Raw genomic sequence first — 21,094 nt, 5'->3', positions numbered from 1 at the left:
CGCTACATTTACACATGAGGCGACAGGTAAGGGACGGGACAGTCAGTAGTGCTTCTGCCAAAGAGCTGCACATAGAACATTTGTATATTCAATTATTGTATGGTACTCATTGAACAAAAACATGGATGGCAGAGCGGGCCTTGCTGGGATCCAAACCTGCAACATGCAGATCAATCACATATTGCTCAACCCTCTGAGCTTTTTTTTTTTTACCCTCTTTAAAAAACAATCCATAACACAAGTATTGATCAATGTATTGTTCCCTACAGGAGCAACTAGATGTTTTATCCCTAATACTTCAGCAGAACTGCCCATGCTGGGGCAGAATGTGTTAAATCATTTGTAAAGTGTTTTTTTTACAATTTAATCTGCTAATTAAGAACCCTGAGCTGTCACTCGACCTCAGATATTCTGAGACACAAGCGTGACGGCGCATGTCTCTTTTGACTCTCTTTTGACTCTCCACAACGGATGTTGTAGTGCCAGAGGCACACAATGTTCTCGATATGCCACACGTCCTTGAAATTGATTTAAAGTTCACATCTTCATCTCTGCCAGATAAATCACATTTTTCCCTTTAATGTATGTGCACACTGACATAGAGGGAGTGGTCCAAGGGCTTCCTGATGCATCCAGTTTGGCCACTTGGGCTTTGTTGTGTCATCTGAGAACTGAACATCCATGTTCTGACAATTCAGACTATCACTTAATCACAGCCCATTGTTCTACCTATAATCCTGCATTCAAACCGGGTTGACGTCTCTGCTCCCTCTCTCCATGACTGCCCGGCAACTCTTTGAGCAATCACCATCCAAAGAGATTTGTCACTGTGAGCATGTTAGTCACACACATCACACTGAGTCCTGATGAAGGCTTGGTACTGTACAGACATTTACAGAATGTATTTGTGAAACTGGTACACTGGAACATATGATGTGGGATTGTAGGAAGGTGCGTGAATTTTGGAATGAGATTGGTGTGGTGATGGAAAAGGTCTTGGATGAACCGATAGGTCTTGATTTTGAGACATTAATACTGGGAAATGATGCTACCTTAGATATACTCACTCAAAGCCAAAAGAAGTGGTTATTTAGGGGAGCCATGATGGGAAAAAAAAATCATCCTTAGGAATTGGAAATCCGACATTTCTTTAAAAAAAGAGTACTGGTTGAAAGAAATGCTTGATCTGGCGGATGTGGAAAAATGTTTATATAGGAAACAAGGCAAGAATGGGTTGTTTATGAAAATTTGGGGCAAATTTCTGACATTGTATTGAATCTGACAATTTCATATTATATGATGTGTACCTGGCATCTGTAAGGGGGGCAGGGGTATTTATGTGTTTGTAATTATGTATATAGTTTTTGCTACAAATTTCTTTGTTATTTCATGTTTTGTTGTTATAAGTAAAATGAAAATAAAACATGCAAAAAAGAAATGCCGAAACATGCATAGCGATCATTAAAGACAATATACTAAAAGGCAACATACCTATGATAACAAATGTATTCCCTTGAAATCAAGTTCGATATTAACGCGACTAGTCATAAGTACTGGATCCCATCAGGGAGGTTAAGAATGACATAAGCATGATCAGTGCATGTGAATTATGGAGCTTGCATGAAGAGAGGATGCATTACTACTATTGCTTGGTTTATAAAGCTTTTAGTAAATAGCTACTAGTCCATAGTATAGCTTTTTGGCCACAACACAGATTGTGGGTATTTTGCTGCATATTTGAATCTGTGCCTAGTATATTTTTTTTAAGAAAATGGATTTGTTTCTGTAAGAAATCACTTTTATTTTTAAATAAATTGGCTTGTTGCTTTAATGACTTTGTTTTTGTGAAGCAAATTTATTTTGCAATTGACTTTTTTTGACAGGGTGAACATTGTATGTGAAATGGTAATTTGTTAGAAAAAGCACATTTTAAATCAAACAACTCAAGTTGTTTTTTCAGTTGTGCAGTGGTGAGGTGGAAGGAGCTGGTTCCAGATTACATCACCATAGTTGCAAATGTGTCATCCCTGCCAACAGATCTTTTGAGGCATGCAGTGACTCCACGCTATGACAAGGAAACCCTGAGTCTTAAGCTGCACGATCCCAACTGAAAGCTTCCTAGTGCCAACAAGTGTGAGCGAGTGAGCTTAGGGCTTGATATAGAGAACGTTAAGACTATAGATCCATAGTTCTCAAACCTTTGGCTCGCCAGATCTTTTGCACTACAACTACCATCAGTTCTAGCCAGCGTATTCAATTGTAAGGGATCATGGGAGTCGCAGTCATGAAACATTTGCATATTCACAGGTTGCAGACTTTGGTATTCTAGGCTGATCTGACCATCGTTTCTCCTCCATATTTGTATTTTGTATTTATGTAAGAACAGGGTGTCATTGCCAGCAGAAATTACTTACAAAGTAGCCAATAACCGAGAGCGGCTTTACATAAGAGCATTGTTGTGTTGAATGACGTATACCAGGTGGTGAAGGCATACGAATAGGAGCATAAACCAGGGACAAGGACTGTAGGGCACTGCATAGTTTTTTTTTTAAATTGGGAGCCTGGGGACTGTATTTACATAGAGTAGTCTGTGGTAGAGTGCCGAAAAGATGCGTTGGGCGGTTATTTTGGATCGGATGGTGCAAGAGTGTAGGGGGCAAAAAGGAGCAAGATCTTCCTTATTACAAAAAATAGATTTGCAATGGGAATATCACAAGTATCCCCAAAAGGTATATGGTTATCAGTGTATGGGTCAAAAGGGAGGGCTCAATGGGATATTTTATTTATTTATTTAATTGTTTTTTTTATAACGCGCCTAATGCCATACCTGACTTCGGTTTCTAAGCACGGATCCGGGATTCAAACCCCTGTTGCTCTGAGTTGTCTTGCTTCCATGACCAGCGGAATGGGGGGTTGGGGGGGTTCCCAATAAAGAAAACGACGCTTGCCATAAAAAAGGTACAATCATAAGAAGAGGATCGAAAATCATAAAATCCACACGTTTTTCATAGAAACGCATAACATGGAGGCAGTTGCCACCTATGCATATTTCATGTCAGCAGCATAGATAGCCATCTGTTTATATAAATCCATACTTTCTATATTACACTGTTGTGCTATCTCGATATGATCTGCGCCTAGCTGCAGCTTGCTGCTTGGTTCCTGATATGCGCTACACACATTTCTAACATAACATAACATAGATTGCAATAGTGAGTCAAGCTTTCGTGGCAAATTGGAGTTTGCGAGCTCCTGTTTTTGTTATGATTAATGTTGATAAATCAACACATGAAAAAAGGACCCAGTCCGTGCCTTTCATGTTCCGGTCCCTGCACGCTACACGTACATAAGCCCGCAGGGGATAGGAAAACGTGAAAAGCGTCGCCGAGCTCGCGCTACCCACACGCCCCACTTGCTATATTTACCTGTTTATTCTGCTCCCTGGCTAAAGAGAGAATACAGGACTTGTTTATTAAAGCATAAGACAGATTGCGCCTGAAGGGCCTGGCGATCCCTGGTATTAAAAGTCGTATAATTGCTACATAGTCCTATAGGCTATGTAGCAAGTAAGTGCAAGATGGAGTCCTGCCTTTTTTTCTTCTGTTCAGCAGAAACAATTATAGATTGGACATGCGTGTAACCACATTATTAATCCCGTACTACAGAGCTTCCATTACCGGCTCTGGAAGGCAGTATGGCAAACAACTGGAAAGTGCTGAATTAAGCGTTCCGTTTGTGAAAGCAGCTAATTTATCCAGGAACTATCTTGAGCTCTTTGCCACATCATTTTCCAGTTGACTTGTCACCCAATGATATGCTGGTCCGACCGTTTCATGTGCGCCAGAAACAGAGAATAGGTGTGGGCAGGGCTTTAAGTTGGGTGCAAAATTGAGAGGGGCTCTATGAGGGGTAGGGGGGGGAGGAGGTTGGCCGATGGGCTGGGCATGGGCTAAAGATTTGCTAGGTGAGGCCTAAGAGGGGAACTGCCTGCCCCAAACATGTGTTTTGGGGTTACTTAGCATGGTCTCAGGTGCTCTTGTTTGCATTCAGTCTGAATATTGTAAATACATCTCTCTGGCTTGGCTTGAAAAAAAAATCACTGTCTGCAAAAAAACCAACCTCACCCACTAAATGAATAATTCGTTGAGGGGGAAATCACCCACTTTCTGTAAATAAATTAGTTATGCTAAAAGGGACGGGGGAATAGCACCAACATGGGTTCCTGGCTGCTCTGCATTAAATCAATGAGGATTCTGGGAGCGTATGTATAACCAAAGATTTTTATATTACCCTAAATGTATTTCTTTCACAGTTTGTAATGTTGCAGATCTTTCTCATTCTCAACGAGCACATGTCTTCTGGGGTGCGCTTTCAGACTCCTGCCAGGAGCAGAGGAGAACTCGTCTTGGGTGCTTCTCATTAGTCGGGGGCAGAGGTTGCACCATTAGCTCCCTGGCTCACAGACAGTTTTAGGGGGCCACTGTGGCACCACCTGAGCTAGTCCCGGCCCACTTAAAGGCCTAGGTATGGATTTTAGTCCTATGACACAATGTTGAGAGTCAGGGCACTGTGTGATGGTAGGAGTTTGTGTTCACAAAAAGGAAAGATGATTCGTGTAGTTTACTTTCGGGGTGTTTCCTCGGTTGTCCATGTGTTTTGGCTGATTCCACTTGTCCATACTCATTTTGAAGGTCCTCTTGGATGCTAGTAGGGCTCCGGTGGCATCACGCTGGTTTTGAAGTTAGGCTGTTTGGGACTAGGCACGTCTATTGCCTTTCCTGCGTTTACCAGTTTTTGGACTGAGGTGAAATTGAGGGATCTTATTGTGGTTAAGTGTTGTTTCTATTGTCTTTTATATGGTGCAAATCCAGCAATGAAGCAGCAGAGCACTGAACAATTTGTTGAGTGATTATCAAGGGTGCCATTGCTACCTGGTGGATGGTAAGGAGCGTAGGTGAAGAAGGTGTAAGGTAGGGTTAAAGGTCATGCTGAGTGGTGATTTGAGGTGAGCCCCTGATGAGATAGAGAGGTTGCCCTTTAGGTGTAGCCTAGATACCCTTTGAAGAGCTGAGTCTTCATTCCCTTCTTGAATTGAAGGAGGGCGTGTGCGATTCTGTGATCTTGTTCCACATTGCTGGTGCATTTTGGGTTTGAAATCTAGCACTATTGTGGCATTGGCACCCCGTTCAAAGGGAACGGATGTACGTGATTTCTTCAAAAATATTATACCTAATGGAGGGTAGGCAGTGAAAAAGTCGAAAACATTATGTCGAAAGTCATAATGTCGATAACATTTCTCGAATGTTTTATTTTTTTATTTACATGTTTTTTGTTGGGTTCCGCGAGTAAAAAAAAGGGGGAAAAAAAGGGGTTGGGGGGAACCCCCCCATTTCGAACAAAAAGCTATTACAAATAGACATTCAATTTTTTTTTTTTACTTTTTTTTTTGACATTATGACTTTCAACATAATGTCATTCGAATTTATCACTATAAACCCTAATGGAGATGTCACCGAACCATTTGACCGAAAAAAGCAAAATTAACTTTTTACTTTTTCTTTTTTTAAATATAATGCGGGGAGACCCCCCACGGAGCCCTCTCCCCTCCCTACCCTAACGTATACCCTTACCCCACTCCCCACCTATTATGCACTATACATATACCACTTTACTTACCATTTTCGGTGAAATAAATTAGGTGAAATTTCATTAGGTAAAACGGTATTCAGTGAAATCTATGGTAATGGGAAGAAACGGCCTGGCAGCTGGAGTTAACAACCCGAGCGAAGCGAGGGCTTTTAATGAGGTCTCCAGGCCGTTACCCCCTGTTCCAGCTCTTGGAACGGGGTGCTAAAGCCTTTAGCACCCCGGGTTACCAAAGCAGTAATCCGGAGCGTTTAAAAAGTATTTTCATTCATTGAACGGGACGCTGTGTGTGTACTGTTCAATGAATGAAAATACTTATCCAAATATCGCTGCCATGGTACTGGAAGGCGAGGCCCCGTACAGAGCCCCTCTTCTATTAGCATGGCAGCAGGAAAAGCGAGGAGGGCATCTGCGGCAGCAGCAGCGAGTGCTGCCACTGCAACAATCAGGTAAGTGGGACCGGGGAGGGGGTTGGGAAAAGTTTTTTAAAAAAGATGGCGGCCTGCAGTGGGGGAGACAGCCTGCAGGATCCATGGAACATGGTCTCAGATTAGCAGTTTCAGCCCGCATTTCATGGAACCCGATCGGCTGCTCCCCCCGCCCGTGTGCTAATGTGGCTGCTCTGGAAAGGAGTGTTTACATGATGCAATGATGGAATTCATGTTCGAAAGGCTACTTATGTAGTGCTGTTGCTCGCTGCTGGTGTGAGATGGGTGGAAAGGCACTGCTATTGGACAGTACATGCTTGCATTCCATTTTCTATTGTAAATTGGCAGGATTTCAATGACTACATTTCTTGCTTCCCTCTGTTGGGTCTTTGTAATGATTTAAATAGCAGATGTCTTAAACACTTAACTGCAGGAGTGGGCCGAGCCTACAATGATTCCTTATGGGAATTCAGGACAAACATAGACGCCCTTAGCACTTACCCAAATTAGTATAAGGTAAATAGGAACGCAGGCCTCTCGCCTGGTGGTGTACATAACGGCGGATCCTTGTGGCATGGATTCTAATCCCGACTTTCCGTCTTCGCTGATTGTGTGATTCTGCCTCACTTTCCGTATCTGCTAAACAGGCGAAGTATCAAGGGCTATTTAAATATCTGGACAATTATATAGTTGCTGCGGCATAGAGCCCATCACTAACATAAGTATCACGTTTTCATATAGTGCTTCCTGACAACTTTCTCCCATTCCTAAGTGCTGTAACTATTACCCAATTTAACGTCACCCATGCAGATTCAAAGATGTTGAAAACATATAATGCCTATAATTTGATTTATAAACCTCTTTTTAGCAAGCTTCTATATGCTTCTTCTACCTTGCATTACAGAGTATTTAGAGTTATTGGTCAGCACGTTACTTCATTTTCTTGTTTTTCACGATAACTTCATCTTTGGTACATGTTTCTCTTAGTACTTCTGTTACATCATCATTTGTAAGTATTTTCATATTGTTCTGACTTAGGCGTATATGTCTTCTTTATGACATCATATCGCCGTCATTAGATTCTTGTTTATCATTCATCCATGATTCTTAGGGCCGCCTCCTTGCACTTAGGTAATTGACATCCTTCCTGGTAACTCCCCTCCATTGTCTCCACTCACTCTACATGAGGATAACTTCTGAATGGCTGTCTAAGTGCATATCCTGTTTCATACATTCAACGTGGTATTGACATGTCACATACACATTTGGATTCCCAATGGTAGCCCTTCATCTGCTACTCTAATAGGGTGGTGGTAAAGGGGTGGGGACTAGAGGAGAGGCCTTCATCTTCTCCTCTACAGTTCAGCCCTAACACACACACAGGGCAAGTAATAAAACCATCACTTAAAACGTATGGTGCGTTCTGGTTTGCTTTGCCTGTGTGAAAAAGGTTCTTTTTCTGCAGTGGGCAGTTTCAAAGAGTTTATTAGCAAGGGAAGAAAACCTATCTGTCCTCCCATCCTGTATGCTGGGGCTGGGGGATGTCTTTGTGAGTTTAAAGGATGGCCAAATGTCAGAACGCAGTGCGGGCTCCATTTAAAGTTGGTTTCAATCACAATTGCAACTTTGAATGTGCATATTTTCATAAAACATCAGTTTATGTTGGATTGGCTTATCAAAACCATACCAACATTCCATATTGTCAACATCTAAAGGTTTCCTAATCCCGACTTTTATTTCTGTTTATGAAAATTAGCACACACAGCAGGAAAAATGTAAATCTGTTTTTCTTTCTCGAACTTCTGTTCTCCTTCTCCTAAGGTTAAGCACTTTCCAATGTAAACAAAAAATTGCAGGTTATTTTCAGGTCCTTGAAATGTTCTTCTCAGATCTTGTCAGTGAGTTTTGGTGGCTACAAAATATTGCACATTTTGTCTGTGTGTGTGTTTCCCAACTGTTGTGCGCAGACTGCAGGTTACCTATGGTATTTATAAAGAGGCCTTGCTGTGCATCTTTTCACATAAGTCAAATACTCCTACAATCATAGAATTTCACTTTGGCCCCCTTTTGCCCTCCCACCCCCAACACAGAGCTACATTTTGCTTAGCCACCACCATAGCCAAATTAACAAATTTCGATTCCTCATGCACCTCAAGCCGGCGTTTAGGGTCTGCCTGCAAGTCCACGCCCATCATTCTGGATATTTTATTCTCAACCTAACTCCAGAAGTCCCACACCTTTGTGTATCCCCACGCTTAGTGCATAAAGTATGCCTGATCTCTTGCACATATCTTACACTTGTCTGGGATATCTGCGTTTTATCCAAGGGCCTTGTAAGGAGTGTAGTATGCCTGGTGCAGGCACTTAAAATGAATCAGCTTATGCCCCTGGTTGAAGATATTTTCTGAGTTTGATGAAGTTGAGCGGCAGAGGAATGTGTCATCTGTAGCTTCTGCCCCTCCCCTGATCCAATACTACACAGGTGAGGCACGTTACTCACCGAGGCAACCGCACCACCCTTATCCCAGGCAGGTACAGCAGGACTTAGAGACAATTTAGGCTGAAGATGGCAAAAGCAGTCATACATGTGCATGCATTAGACACAAAGCAAATGTGCACTCACATGAAGAAACACAGGCACTAAGTGAAATATGCATTTCTACATGAAGAATATGAGCATAGTATCCATAAGACATGAAGAATACTAGCATGCCTAATCTATAAGGTGAATGCAACATAAACATTCCCGTCTGTAGCTCACTAATATAGAAACAAGAGGGTAATTGGGCATCCATCTTCTTTAAAATAGAATCCGCATCATGCTTTTAATTAAATGAAAGGCTGTAAGAATCCACACAGATACGTATCTGTGCAGAGCTCAGACAGGAGTTGGCAACTAGTGGCAAGGTTACAAGAAAATAAGGGAGGGTCGGAGCAGAAGAACTAAGGCACAAGATAGTAATTACCAAGATGTTGACCGGATACTTGCAGATGAATTAAAGTTTTATAAGAGCACAACCAGCCTTTGTAGGCCAGGTGCAGTAACACAGCAAGCCAAAAGACACCATGAAGAATAACTCCAGAGTGTCCCCGGTGGTAACAGAAAACACAGCACATGCATTAATAATGCCTGAAATCCCAATGAATAGGAGATAATTCTATTTCATACACGGTGCCATCACACATGACCCATAATTGAAGAACACTGCCTATTGATTAGTACCTAACACAGATAGAACAACTGCCATAGTCTCTACACATACACACAGACACGAGGCATCACACAAGGTCAAATACAAAGAGATTGCCTGGTTTCATAACCTAGGAATGAGGGATGATAACTTCTTTAATGAATAATGAACAGTCCATCGGCCTCTCTCCCCCACTATCTGTCTGGCTCATGTCTTGACAACCTGTCAATTGTCCAAGTTTGGTTAGCAAGAAGCCAACCAATTAGAAACCCCAATGTTATGCTACCCATGAAATGAGATGCCAACCCATTACCTGTTGTAGAGATGGCATAGTTTAACCTTCATCAATTTATTTTTTCTTTTTATTGTGATATAGCTGTACTTGCGACTTTACACATTTCAAAACAGAGCAACAAAGTAATATTCATTATAAAATATATACAATATATGCAAATATATACAACTCACATTAGCAATAAAATGAAGACTGCCATCAAAAAAATGCTCATCCTATGTACAAAACAATGAATCATCATAAGCACATTAAAAAATAGAGGCGTGTATATAAAAAAAAGGAAAAAGAGAAAGAAAAAGAATGAACAAACAATGAATTATGATAATATTTTCCTTTCACCAAGAAAACCCAGGGTTATCAAAATTTCGTCTGTCTTGATTACATTTAGACACACCCTTAGGAATTCCATCCTCTGTATTCTATCAGGGAAACGGGTCAAATATTTTGGCAGTAACCATAAGGTTTATCATACTTCCAGAGGGATTTAGCTGTAACTAAACCACACATTTGGCCAATGGTTTCAATCCAATCCCTACGTAGGAGAGCTGACTTCCTATCGGATTGGAAATGAGATCTTCTTTTGTACGACCACTTTGCAACAATGTCAAATTAACATGATTTTTTAACTGTTCCAAAAATTGACAGGTACTTTTCAACATTTCTTGATTTGTTTCCTTGTATAGAGTCCTCCTTTGCGCATATAATTTGTCTGTACATGGAAATTATTTTCCAATCCATGTACACTCTCATTGAGCATAAACCCAATTCATATCTCAGACTCACAATCATTGAGCTCATTCGGAGGTTGAAGGCCCTTTTACATATCTTTCCTTCTATCCTTGCCCAATTCACTGCCTGTGAGTATTGAGATGTTTCAAGACTGTATAGAATAGATGGACGCATCTTCAGTTTGTAATACCTAACCACTCGTACAAGTGAACATTTACAATAGCAGGTAAGATGCTTATTTAACTGGGCCACCATTGATACTGCTTTAAGATCAAGATCAAGTTCCAATTGTTTAAGTGATGGAAACAGACGTATTTTCAGACCCTGGTAGGTAGGTTCCTTCTAACAAGGCATGCGTATTGATGACAAATGGCAATTAAATGTTGGAACTTTCCTGATTGGAAATATGAAAACTGCAATTTGTGATTTATGGGGATTCACCAAAAGTTTGTTTAAGTTAGCATCGCTTTGGAAAGCATTTAGCAGGCATTGGAGACCAACTGGTGAGCGGCCAAGAAGAACAATGTCATTGGGGTATTCAATTAAATTCATGGAACGTCCATCAATCTTAGGACTGGCCAGAGAGCTAGAATTCAGAGTTTGATCCAAATCTGACAAATAAAGATTAAATAATGTTGGCCCAACTGTACAGCTCTGCCTAACTCCCCTTTCAGTTCTAACTAACCTTGATAAACCTCTCATGTTATTCAGTCTGACCTTCGGTTTTAAGTCATCCTGCATGATAATTAGAACATTAAGCAAAGAATTGTGCCTTCGCCACAATCCCAGTTTCCACCACAACTGATCCCTATTAATAGTGTCAAAGGCCTGCGACAGGTCGAGCCAGGCTCCATATACAATTGGGCTGTTTTTTACCCATGAAGTATTAGACACTACTGACATTACTAGACCATTTAGTGTGGTGTAGAGAACTTTCCTAAAGCATATCTGCTCTTTGGAGAGGATCTGCCTCTGATTGGCCCATTTCTCCACCTCTCGCAATACTGCCCCCGCGGAAATCTTTCTGTCCGCATCCAACAAGGCAATCAAACAGCAATATAGTGGTGGTTTTAGGTGGAGCCACCAGACACGTATAAAGCAATTAAAGGTTTGAACCCTATAAAATGTATATGCAGCCACCACCACTAACGAATCCCCATTCCCTGTAGGTTTTAGTAAACTGATAACGTGATGTTGTCATTTATGATGAAGCTGTACTTCTTAAATCGTAGTTTGTAAAGGATGCGCCAAGAAAAACAAGATTTTGTTTGCTGTCACTGGTTTATCTGGATGATAATAAAGCTGAATTTTGCCTTGCACTTTGTCTACTTCATCTTTCAGCCCGGTTTGGATTGACTACAAGTCGTCGGGGTAATTTGGGACTTTCCTGGCCCATCTTAATACTGACACGCTTGAGCCCACTCCTGATCTGCAAGCGGTGTCCCCAGCACCTCGTCCCGCTGTGCCCTCACTGCAAGTAAAGGATATTGCCTATTATGTTATGCTTTACAGTATACGTTAGAGACTATGGGCCTGATTCATGGAAAAGTGTGGAGAAATTCTGCAGTGCCTGCGCACTGAGAACATCTCTGTGTGAGCCTGCACAGAGACGGTTTTCTGCACGCTCTGCATATTCATGGAATTGATCACTCAAAGTAACCGTATATGCAAGTCGAGGCTGGAATGCCCCCGACACGCCCCAACTCAAATCAAAAACAGCCAGTACCAGCCACATTTGCATTCTTCTGGGGTGTGAATACATGCACCCTCAGAACAGTGCGTGTGGTCCCTGCAAGCAGGCTTGCATCTCAGGGACCCTGTGATGGGTCCCCTGTAACTGTTAACGGCACTAGACAACATGCGTACAATTTATAGTAACTCAGGTAAAACTCTGAAAATCTGCGTGCAAACCCCTGTAAACCGTTCCTGGACCCCGCTACACTGCGTACAAGCACCCCTAAGTTTGATCACAACTCCGGCTGCGTGCACGCTCCCCTAAATCCGACACACGATCTTACCGCTGAGCAGTGATTTCTCTGCGCAAGTGTCTGTGCACCTGTCTACGGTTGGCGGATAGGATGAGGGCTTTGCATGGCCATTTCCCTGCCAGGAGGTTACACGGTCGGATTCTTGAATACCTATTGTTCCGCGCAATATTGGGCATACAATGAACTGCCTGCGGGCCACCCCTCGTAAGGCCCACTTTTTCGCATGTTCTTCCCCATTTTTGGTGTTCTGCCCTCTTACCCGCCCTCTGCACAAGCCACGGCCACACTCTGTGTAGTGTCTCGCGCAATGCACTCGGCCACTCGCAGGGCCAGGCAGCCGCGAAATCCACGCAAGTTCAAGGAAAATTCTGCGCATTCAATTCCATGGATCGACGAACAGGATTACGCATGCAGTTTGGCGCGCAAGTTCCCTATTCCTGTGCAAATAATTACATGAATCAGGCCCTACGTGTGTGCTGATGGCGTCAGATGCAAGAGATTGTGTGATCTGAGACAGACTTGGTTCAGATGGGAAGCTTCCCATGTATTCCCTCAGTTCTAGTTTTAGCCTATAATATAAGAATATTGTTAACCCATTAACAGGCACTCTATGGGCCTCATTACAACTGTACCGGTCTGGAAACAACGGTGCCTATGGCACCTTTGTTTCTGGACCGTCACAGTACAATCTGGCGGGCGGGTGCCTACTCGCCCGCCAGGGTCAGACCTGCCGGGTGGGACGGCACCCGCTCGCAGAGTTCTCACGGGAGCACCGGCACCGCTGTTAACGGTGCCGGTGCGCCTATGTCCCTATTATCATGGGAATGGTGACTAACGCAATTACCAGCCTCTAACATCCCGGCCACCAGACTTGGAAAAGCCCGGTGGCACCAGGAAAGGTCCCAGTAATTCCTTACTGGTCCGGCGGCTACTTGCCGGTTTTGCCGGCACAGGTTCCGCCGGACCCGTAATGACGCCCTATGTGTGAGTTGTTCCAGGCTGATGAAATCTCTGTTCCCTAGCCGCGTGATGCCGAGGTTGCCGAAATGTACGTAAGGCCCTTTGAAATGATCAAATCTTTCTAAGACTGTAACCCACAGATTGATGAGAGGACTCACCTTGTGTATACCTTTTAAATACTCTGTGTGGTATTGCCATGGAATTATCAGGGCACTCATCAAATAGCAGCTTGCAGTAGCCTATCCCTAGGCTTCCAGGGGAGTGGTTAACCCGATTTTGTCAATTTCATGATAAGTGCAATTTTCCCATGAAATGGAGCAATATTTTCAGATGCTAGTACTGTCCTGCCCCCTCCATCACCCCAAGCGCACTAACCTGATTGTACTTTAGCGGTTGCACCCTTTGGAGCCACTTGCAATTACCTTCTAAATGAAGGGACTTTGAAGTATGCCTTTAATTGGCCCTAGGACTTTCTTAACCTTCATCTGGCCCCACTACTGTTGCCCGACGTTGATTTCAATACATTTCCCCGAGGTGCAGAGGGAAGCCCCAGCACGCTTGTTCTTCTTCTTGCTGATAGATTTCTATCCATCAGCAGTGATTTTTGGATACCGAGGCTTGAGCCTCATTACTCCATCTTCTCGGGTTGAGTGTGTACTCGTGGGTTAGGATTCTTCTTGGTCTGTGTGGTCTTGTCACAGTAGGGCTGGTTTCACAGGGTCTTCGCAGTGATGGGTGGAGTTGAAATCCCAGCGTAATAAAGCAAGGCGAGGTTGCGCGCGCGTAGGCGCGTGCGCAGCAGCGGCCTGGTAATTTTTCTAATCACGCTGTTTGTTTTGTTTGAGCCCGACGTGTTCTTTTTTTTCCCCCATGCACATGGAAGGCAACGTGTTACTTGCAGTGGTACAGAGTTCATGAAGAACGCATACCAGAAGTGTCTTAAATTAACTTACAAACTCTAGCAATTTACTCTGCGCAAATCAGAAGCCCTCAACCCAGGCCTGGATGTAATGGGCTGAAACACGTCCGCGAGCAGGGGAGATGACTTATGCGGATGTCACCCACTGGCTTCTTCTGGAAATTATTAATAAATCAGTAATTCCATCTGCAATGATGTTGTTGTGTTTATAAATATTTAATTTACCTTCAGGTGTCCACATTTGTCCCGTCTTTTTTCTGCGAGCATGCTGACTTCGCTGCTTGCTCCGAGGAGAAGCTTGCTCTATTAAGTTATCCGAGGGTTTTCCATCGTGAAGTGTTTACCACATTTCCCCTTTCATTTTTCGGCGTCTTTCCTTCTATCTTTTTCTGTTTAATCTGTGTATGATTTGCTATGTGGAGCAGAAACGTCGGAAACCAAGTTAAAAGTTTTGCAATATTTCTGATGTGCGCAAGAAATGAACTCAGACTTTCTAACCACCATTCTACACTAAAGGACTTTTCCCCCACGAATATGTATGATGTAGAGCAGAAACTTAACATGCATCAATAAATAGAGCTGGCCTGGTTTTTTCACCATACGCCCTCTTCACCCACTAACCTCCCCCAGACCCTTTTGGTTACAGAGCCGCCTGAGCGCCTGGAGACCAACTCCGTTAGTGACGGTGCGCTATATAAATACCTTTAACATCAACATTAACATATAGTAAAATCAGTCCATTTTCACTAGACTCACAAAGAATATGTATAAATAATAGTAGGTTTTTATAAAGCGCTTCATGCCTATTTCATCCCACATCTAAGGATAGCTGCTATGATTACCCAATTTGATGGTACTCCATTTATTAATATTTGAAATATGGGAGCGGGGGGGTAGGGGTTAAGTCGCACCAACTAAATTCGAACATGGGAAATTCAGGTTGACTGCATGTTAAAAAAGGGAAGTGCTTAACTTGCTGAGCTATCCCCCTGGACATGTGTGTGCTACTAATTGCTTATAATGAATTTGAATGTAGAATTGATGTTATATTTGTTGGTCCTTCTAAAAAATCCAGCTGGGTTGAACTGTTTCATGTAGCTGACCTGATTATCTCAATACTGTATACATGAAAGATTTGCTTGGTCTTATCTGTAATTTTGAAAAAGGATCTTTTGATTTAGATAGAATTGTATAAGACACCTCAATATAATATATTTGTATTTATATTTTTGTATAGTTGGTGTTTAAGGTTTTTGATTTTTAACCACAAACACTTTAATAAAAAACAAATGGAAAAAAAAAACATTTTGCGAATGAACTTATTGTTGTTTATTGAATGTTTCTTGAAATTGTTGTACATTTTACCTATTGAATATAAGCAAATTATTTTCTTTAACTAATTTAAGATTTGAGGAACTTAATTGGGACATTTCCCTGGCAAGTGCAAGACTATAACCGTTGTGGTTCTGTGGGACTATTTTTGTACTAACACACCCTGGCCTCATATTTTTAGTTTTTCACTAGTTTTTCACTACCATGCATGTTATGTTAGGTTGTGTAATGCTACAGAGCTTTTCGACTGCGCCGATCACCACCATAGTGGTGTTATAGCGCCTGTACCATGTCTGAGAAAATGAAAATCTGGGGTAACCAAGCCGTAGTCTATGGAGGAAGAAAGGAAAACAGGTTTATAAGTGGGGTGCTGTCACACTTTCTTAATACGCTGAAAACAGAGAGTGGTGAAAGCCAGAATGCTCCTTTAAGAGCTGCAATAGAAGGGGCCAATGGGAGGAGTCTATGCACACACACTTTTGTCTTCCTCCGTCCCCCCTGCTGCCACATAGCTAAAATGCAGGGGCTGATCCGCTAGAGGAGCGGACTAGGTGGCATGGAGTGAAGAGAAGATTGGAGGCGAAGGTCCACCTGGAAGGATTAAGGGAGGGATTTCCAGAGAGAACTGGTAAAAAGAGTGGCACAGGTGTGTTTTAGAGTTTTTTCACTAGTTTGAAGGAGGAGCAGTGGCAGGAGGAAACATGCTTACCGCAAACTTCCCTGTACGTTGCAAAACCTGCAGAAGTCTAGGGAAATGCAAGGGCGGGGCTTACAGTACAAACCAGAACACCTATATTCTTAGCATGTTTGTATTCATATCATACACTAGTCATCAGATTACTTCCTCCTAGCTACTTTGTTTTAGGATAACTTGTTTTTATGTACTTTTGCTTTAACAAGTTCCTAAAATCTGTCCCGCCCAAGTCGTAGAGACCAACTCATCGTGGCAGTTTTTCCGCTGCACTTTTAAAGGGGGAGCAGGGTTAGGGGAGACCTTTTTTTAAAATTTTGGTTGTTGTGGTAGAAGTGGGTTGGTGCAGAACGGGCGAATCTAGGGCTTGCCGCGACTCCTTTAAAAATGTGTGATGCCACAGGAAGTACCGTGAGGGAGACCCAAGAAGACATGCATGAAATACTATAGGTATCGCAAGGTCAAGGTTGGAAAGTTTGGGCGGATCAGGACCGGTGGCGGGTTGAGGACTAGGGGGATGATGATCACATGGGGATTGGGGATTTAAAGGGATGGATGCCTTTCACTGACGATAAGGGGTTATATATTTGGCTGAGGTTTTAGACGATTCAAGAGGGAAGTGTATGTCAATGTCCCTGAGACAGTTCCTTCCATATTACTCACAGCTGAGGAAGCAGAGGTGATAACATAGCCGGGGTAAGAACAAGATCGACCAAGATCAGGGTAGATTCATTTATCCTTGATCAACACAGCCACTTATTCCTTCCTTTCTACCTACAAGTCTTCACCATGAAATTCCAACACACAGTACACGTACAACGGTTGACCTGTGCCACTCCTTGCAAGTGACTCTCTAAAAGCCCGGCCCTTTCCATTACAACTAAGCAGTTGGCATTAAATGCTTGTTGCCATGGTGACTGTGATTGTTTCTATAAGCTGTGTAAGAGTCTATGATGGATGTAAATATTGTGGTTTTGGATTAGCAAAATTGTGGCTTGTTTTTATGAGTTTTCTCTAATTCGCTAAACCTGATTTCATGCAACAGAGAAGTACGGAGGCCTCTGTATAATACTGTTTTTCCTATTTCATTTTTTCAGGAAATCGCAGCTTATTTAATAACATTCGAAAAGCACGAAGAATGGCTCACGACTTCCCCTAAAACAAGGTAATGCGTGGAAGATTACAGATGCCTGGAATGTACATTTAGTTAAGCGTATTGATGCTTTGATTGACTAATCAATTCATTGACCAGAAATTGGAAAGCCAACATCATGCTTGATAGATTGCAGGGCAAAGGTCTTTCTGCTTGATTGCCTGAAGTGTGTGGTTTTGTTGTGTCGGCTCAGCTCAAGCAACATTATCGCCTGCGGTATTGACGGTTGCGTGGGTCTTGCTGGATAATGATGAGGTTGCCTAGGTCCCTGAAAAAAATCATTTCAAATGGACATGAGTCAGGGAAAAACACTTTCATTTGAACAACAGTCAGTGCCCTGAGCTCATGAGGTTTTGCATTAGTCTTGTAATTTCAGATTTTATTATCTAGATTCCAACAATCACCTTCAGACAGAGGTCACAGGCATGTAATATTTTGCATGGTTCTTAATTGTGGGCATGCACGAGCCATGGTAGCAAATTAAAATAAAAAAGCGTAGTCCACTGACAAACTCTGAGGGGAAACCCTAGTTTACAAATATTGTTTTTCATAACTTTAGAATATTTTTCAAATTCAGACTTGAAGCCTGCAAGCCTATGACCACTTCATACTTCATGCGATTTCCCTACATTATGCCATACTGGCCCATATGGGTCTGATATAGCATTATACAATGTATCATATGGATGTCTGAACACACATGGCACATCTATCAGTTAAGAAGGCCCGTTTTATGAAACGCTGGCACGTGCCCACACGCCATGCAAGGTATTATGCCTCATCAAAGGTCTAGCGGACAGTGGTTTGGCCCAGGGTTGGCGACTTCTAAACCACTGGTTTGGCATTTGAAAGCTGATCCAACTTGTCAATGATGCGTAACTATTGCCACCCGGGGGCTTTTGCCGTGGCCTAATTAAATTGAGATTTGATCGGGATCCCAGCCGATATCCCGGCTAGGAACAATACAGATCAAACTTCTCTTCGCCTTCTAAAGAAAGCATGGGGCATGGAGGTGGGTCAGGCAGAGGACGCGTCCACTTCCAGGACGCTTGCGTAGATGCTCCCCCAGTAGATGGCAGGTACCTTTCCCAAGTGCTCACAATATCTCGTCTTTACGAGTTAATCATTCTAGGAAAACTCCAATTTTTCCATCTCCTACGGAGATCAGGATTATTTTAATGTTCTGCCTGTTCTGCCCGTAGACTGTTTTGCAAAGCCAGGTTTGGGCAGTTAAAGGTTAAAAAAAAAATAAAAAAAAAAAAGGACAAAAACAAAATGAAGCATTTGAGGGGCATGGAATGGGTATTGAGCTCAGGGTTTTTTGTGGTTTTTATGCCATCTGTATTTGCATGCCAAAATGATACCCCAAATTCCATATTTAATTCTCCATAGTAAAGGATCAGAAGAAGACCTGAGGCGGTGGCTCTCTTTTTGAACTTTTATTGTACTTATTGTTCATTTATAACACACTTAATACCAGTGAGTGGTTTCTAAGAGCGGGCTCTGGATTGGAACCTGTGTTGTACAGCGTTGCGTTGCCCCTGAGTTATCCTTCCTCCTGAATGGGAGTGGTTACCCATTGAGCATTGTTTGGGCAAAGTGCATAAGATAGCGAGCATGAAACGTGCCACTTGGAAACTTTTCTTTAAAAAAGCAAAATAAAATATGAATGTAGTTATGTTTAAGATTTGATGTTAATTATGAAGCTGTGCATAATGAAGTTGTATGATGTAGTAATTTGCTGTAAACATGTTTCTTTGGCCATGCATTGATTGATTTTGATATGCATAATGACATCGGACACACATATTGTTTATGTTAAACTGAAAAAGGAAGTCCACCTGAGTAGCTTCATCTAGTTAAGCGAAGACTCCCTCCGATTTCCGATCACAGCATTCCCTCATTCTTACACCCCTGTCAAATACACATATATGAAACGGAAATAATAAAACATGCCATGTTTGCCCTGCATTTCGTAGTTATGTAACTTGACATGCCTATGCTGTGTCCTTTATGGATATAGTTGTTGGATGTGTTGCTGTGATGTTTGGAATTAGCATTTGGTTGTGTTTCGCGGAATTTTTAAAGTGCGGATCTGCTATTGGTATGGCCTCAAAGCGCTTAGAAGCAGGGGATATGCAAACCCACGGCGCTTTGGTCCATCATTGTATCTCATAAGCAAGAATGACATTGGATAACAGATAGCTACATTAGCAGAGAAGACTAGACATGTTTAACAATAGAAGCATTGATGTTACTATGTGCTGAGTTGGGGTGGGCTGTGTGCTCACCCTAAGTCACGCTGCTCTTAAGGGACCTTGAAGGAAATGTTATGCATGCAAGGGCATGTGATTAAGGGTTGGACCGGGAACCACAAGAGGCCTTGGAAATAATGTTCAAAGCGGCCCATATAAACACATTTTCAGCAAGGCCCACCCCTGTTCCTATGGCAACATTTGGAAATGAAATAGGTTACCACACAAGATGCCCAGGGTGCAGTGGCCTACCAGGAAATCTCCAGAGTTCCCTGTAGGCCAGCACACACATGATTTTGATGTCACATTTAAATATCCCGATGCAGTTAGTTAAAGCTCTGAGCACTGGGCAGGTAGGAAAATAATTCAATTTAGCTCAGTTGTAGATTGCGCATTGGCACACAAGTCAAACCATTGCAAACATCAACTAACGTTAGCCAGTGCAGGACAACTGCATAACCTAGCAAAACATATCATTGCATAGCATGGCATAACACAGCATGGTGTAGCATACGAAAACATAGCATAACAAAACAAAACAAAAGATCATACTGTGATATTTCAAATCGAAGACAGCATAGGATTCCATATTGTCGTAAGCTCAGAGAGTCTAACATAAGCCCAGCAGCATATCTTAATATAATTGCCTAAAATAACATAACAGCTAATCATAGCAAAGGCTCACAGTGTAAGCTGGCATAACAGCCTAGAATGAACACATAACATCCCTTCACAGTGATGAAACGCATACGAGAGTGATATATCCCTGGTTCTTTCGGGAGTGTCTGCCATGGAAAGGGAGAAGGGACTATGCGTACAGAAGTGTAACTGTGCAGGAGGCTATGTGTGTGACAAGAGTGCCACAACATAGTTCTGTATGTGTTAGAAGAAGGTTACTGCATGTGGAAATATGTATTATAGAAGTGATTGACATAGAACAGGGGTCTGCAACCTTTGGCTCTCCAGATGTTTGGGACTACAACTCCAATCATGCCTAACCAGCATAGTCAATAGCCAGATATAATGGGAATTGTAGTCTGAAACATCTGGAGAGTCAAATGTTGCGGACCTTTGACATAGAGGTATGTGTGACTAGGGTAGGAGAGAAACTAACCAGAGTCTAAATGTGCTGTGGGAATCTAACTGCATATGGCTGTGTTCCATCTGTACTTTGCTGCAAGAGAGTATTGTTGCTCATAGAAGTCAAAGTTATAACAGTAGGACTGTAAACAGCGGTGTGCGATTTAAACAATTACCTGCAAACTGAAGTGTTTCCATGGGTATCCAGTCATTGCATCGAATACAAAGCATTGAATGTGAAAAGCATCGAAAAAAGGCATTGAAAAAAGCATTGAATGCATTTTTTTTCAAAGGAAAAGGTTTTATTTTAATTATAATGGGTTTTAAGAGGTAAAAAAAAACAGGGGATGTAGGGGGGGCCCATTCAAATATATATATATTTTTAAATGCATTTGATGCTTTTTTTTCATTGCTTTTTTTTTTTTAG

The 21,094-nt window shown here is 42.2% G+C and overlaps 1 protein-coding gene across 2 annotated transcripts in view; it reads left to right on the top strand.

Annotated features, from left to right (window-relative positions):
* Nucleotides 1-21,094, top strand: part of CAMTA1 (calmodulin binding transcription activator 1) — a 3,643,069-nt gene that overhangs the window by 621,739 nt on the left and 3,000,236 nt on the right. For both annotated transcript variants that reach the window (XM_069610416.1, XM_069610415.1), the window contains one exon: nt 17,277-17,344. In XM_069610416.1, coding sequence (XP_069466517.1) covers nt 17,277-17,344 — 68 coding nt within the window. The remainder of the gene's footprint in view (nt 1-17,276; nt 17,345-21,094) is intronic.

This window comes from Ambystoma mexicanum, chromosome 8 (genome assembly GCF_040938575.1).
Source record: "Ambystoma mexicanum isolate Mex_15411 chromosome 8, UKY_AmexF1_1, whole genome shotgun sequence".
In the NCBI taxonomy this organism is placed as follows: Eukaryota; Metazoa; Chordata; class Amphibia; order Caudata; family Ambystomatidae; genus Ambystoma; species Ambystoma mexicanum.
Note: the sequence above shows the minus strand (reverse complement) of the source record. Positions and strands in the feature narration are given on the sequence as shown.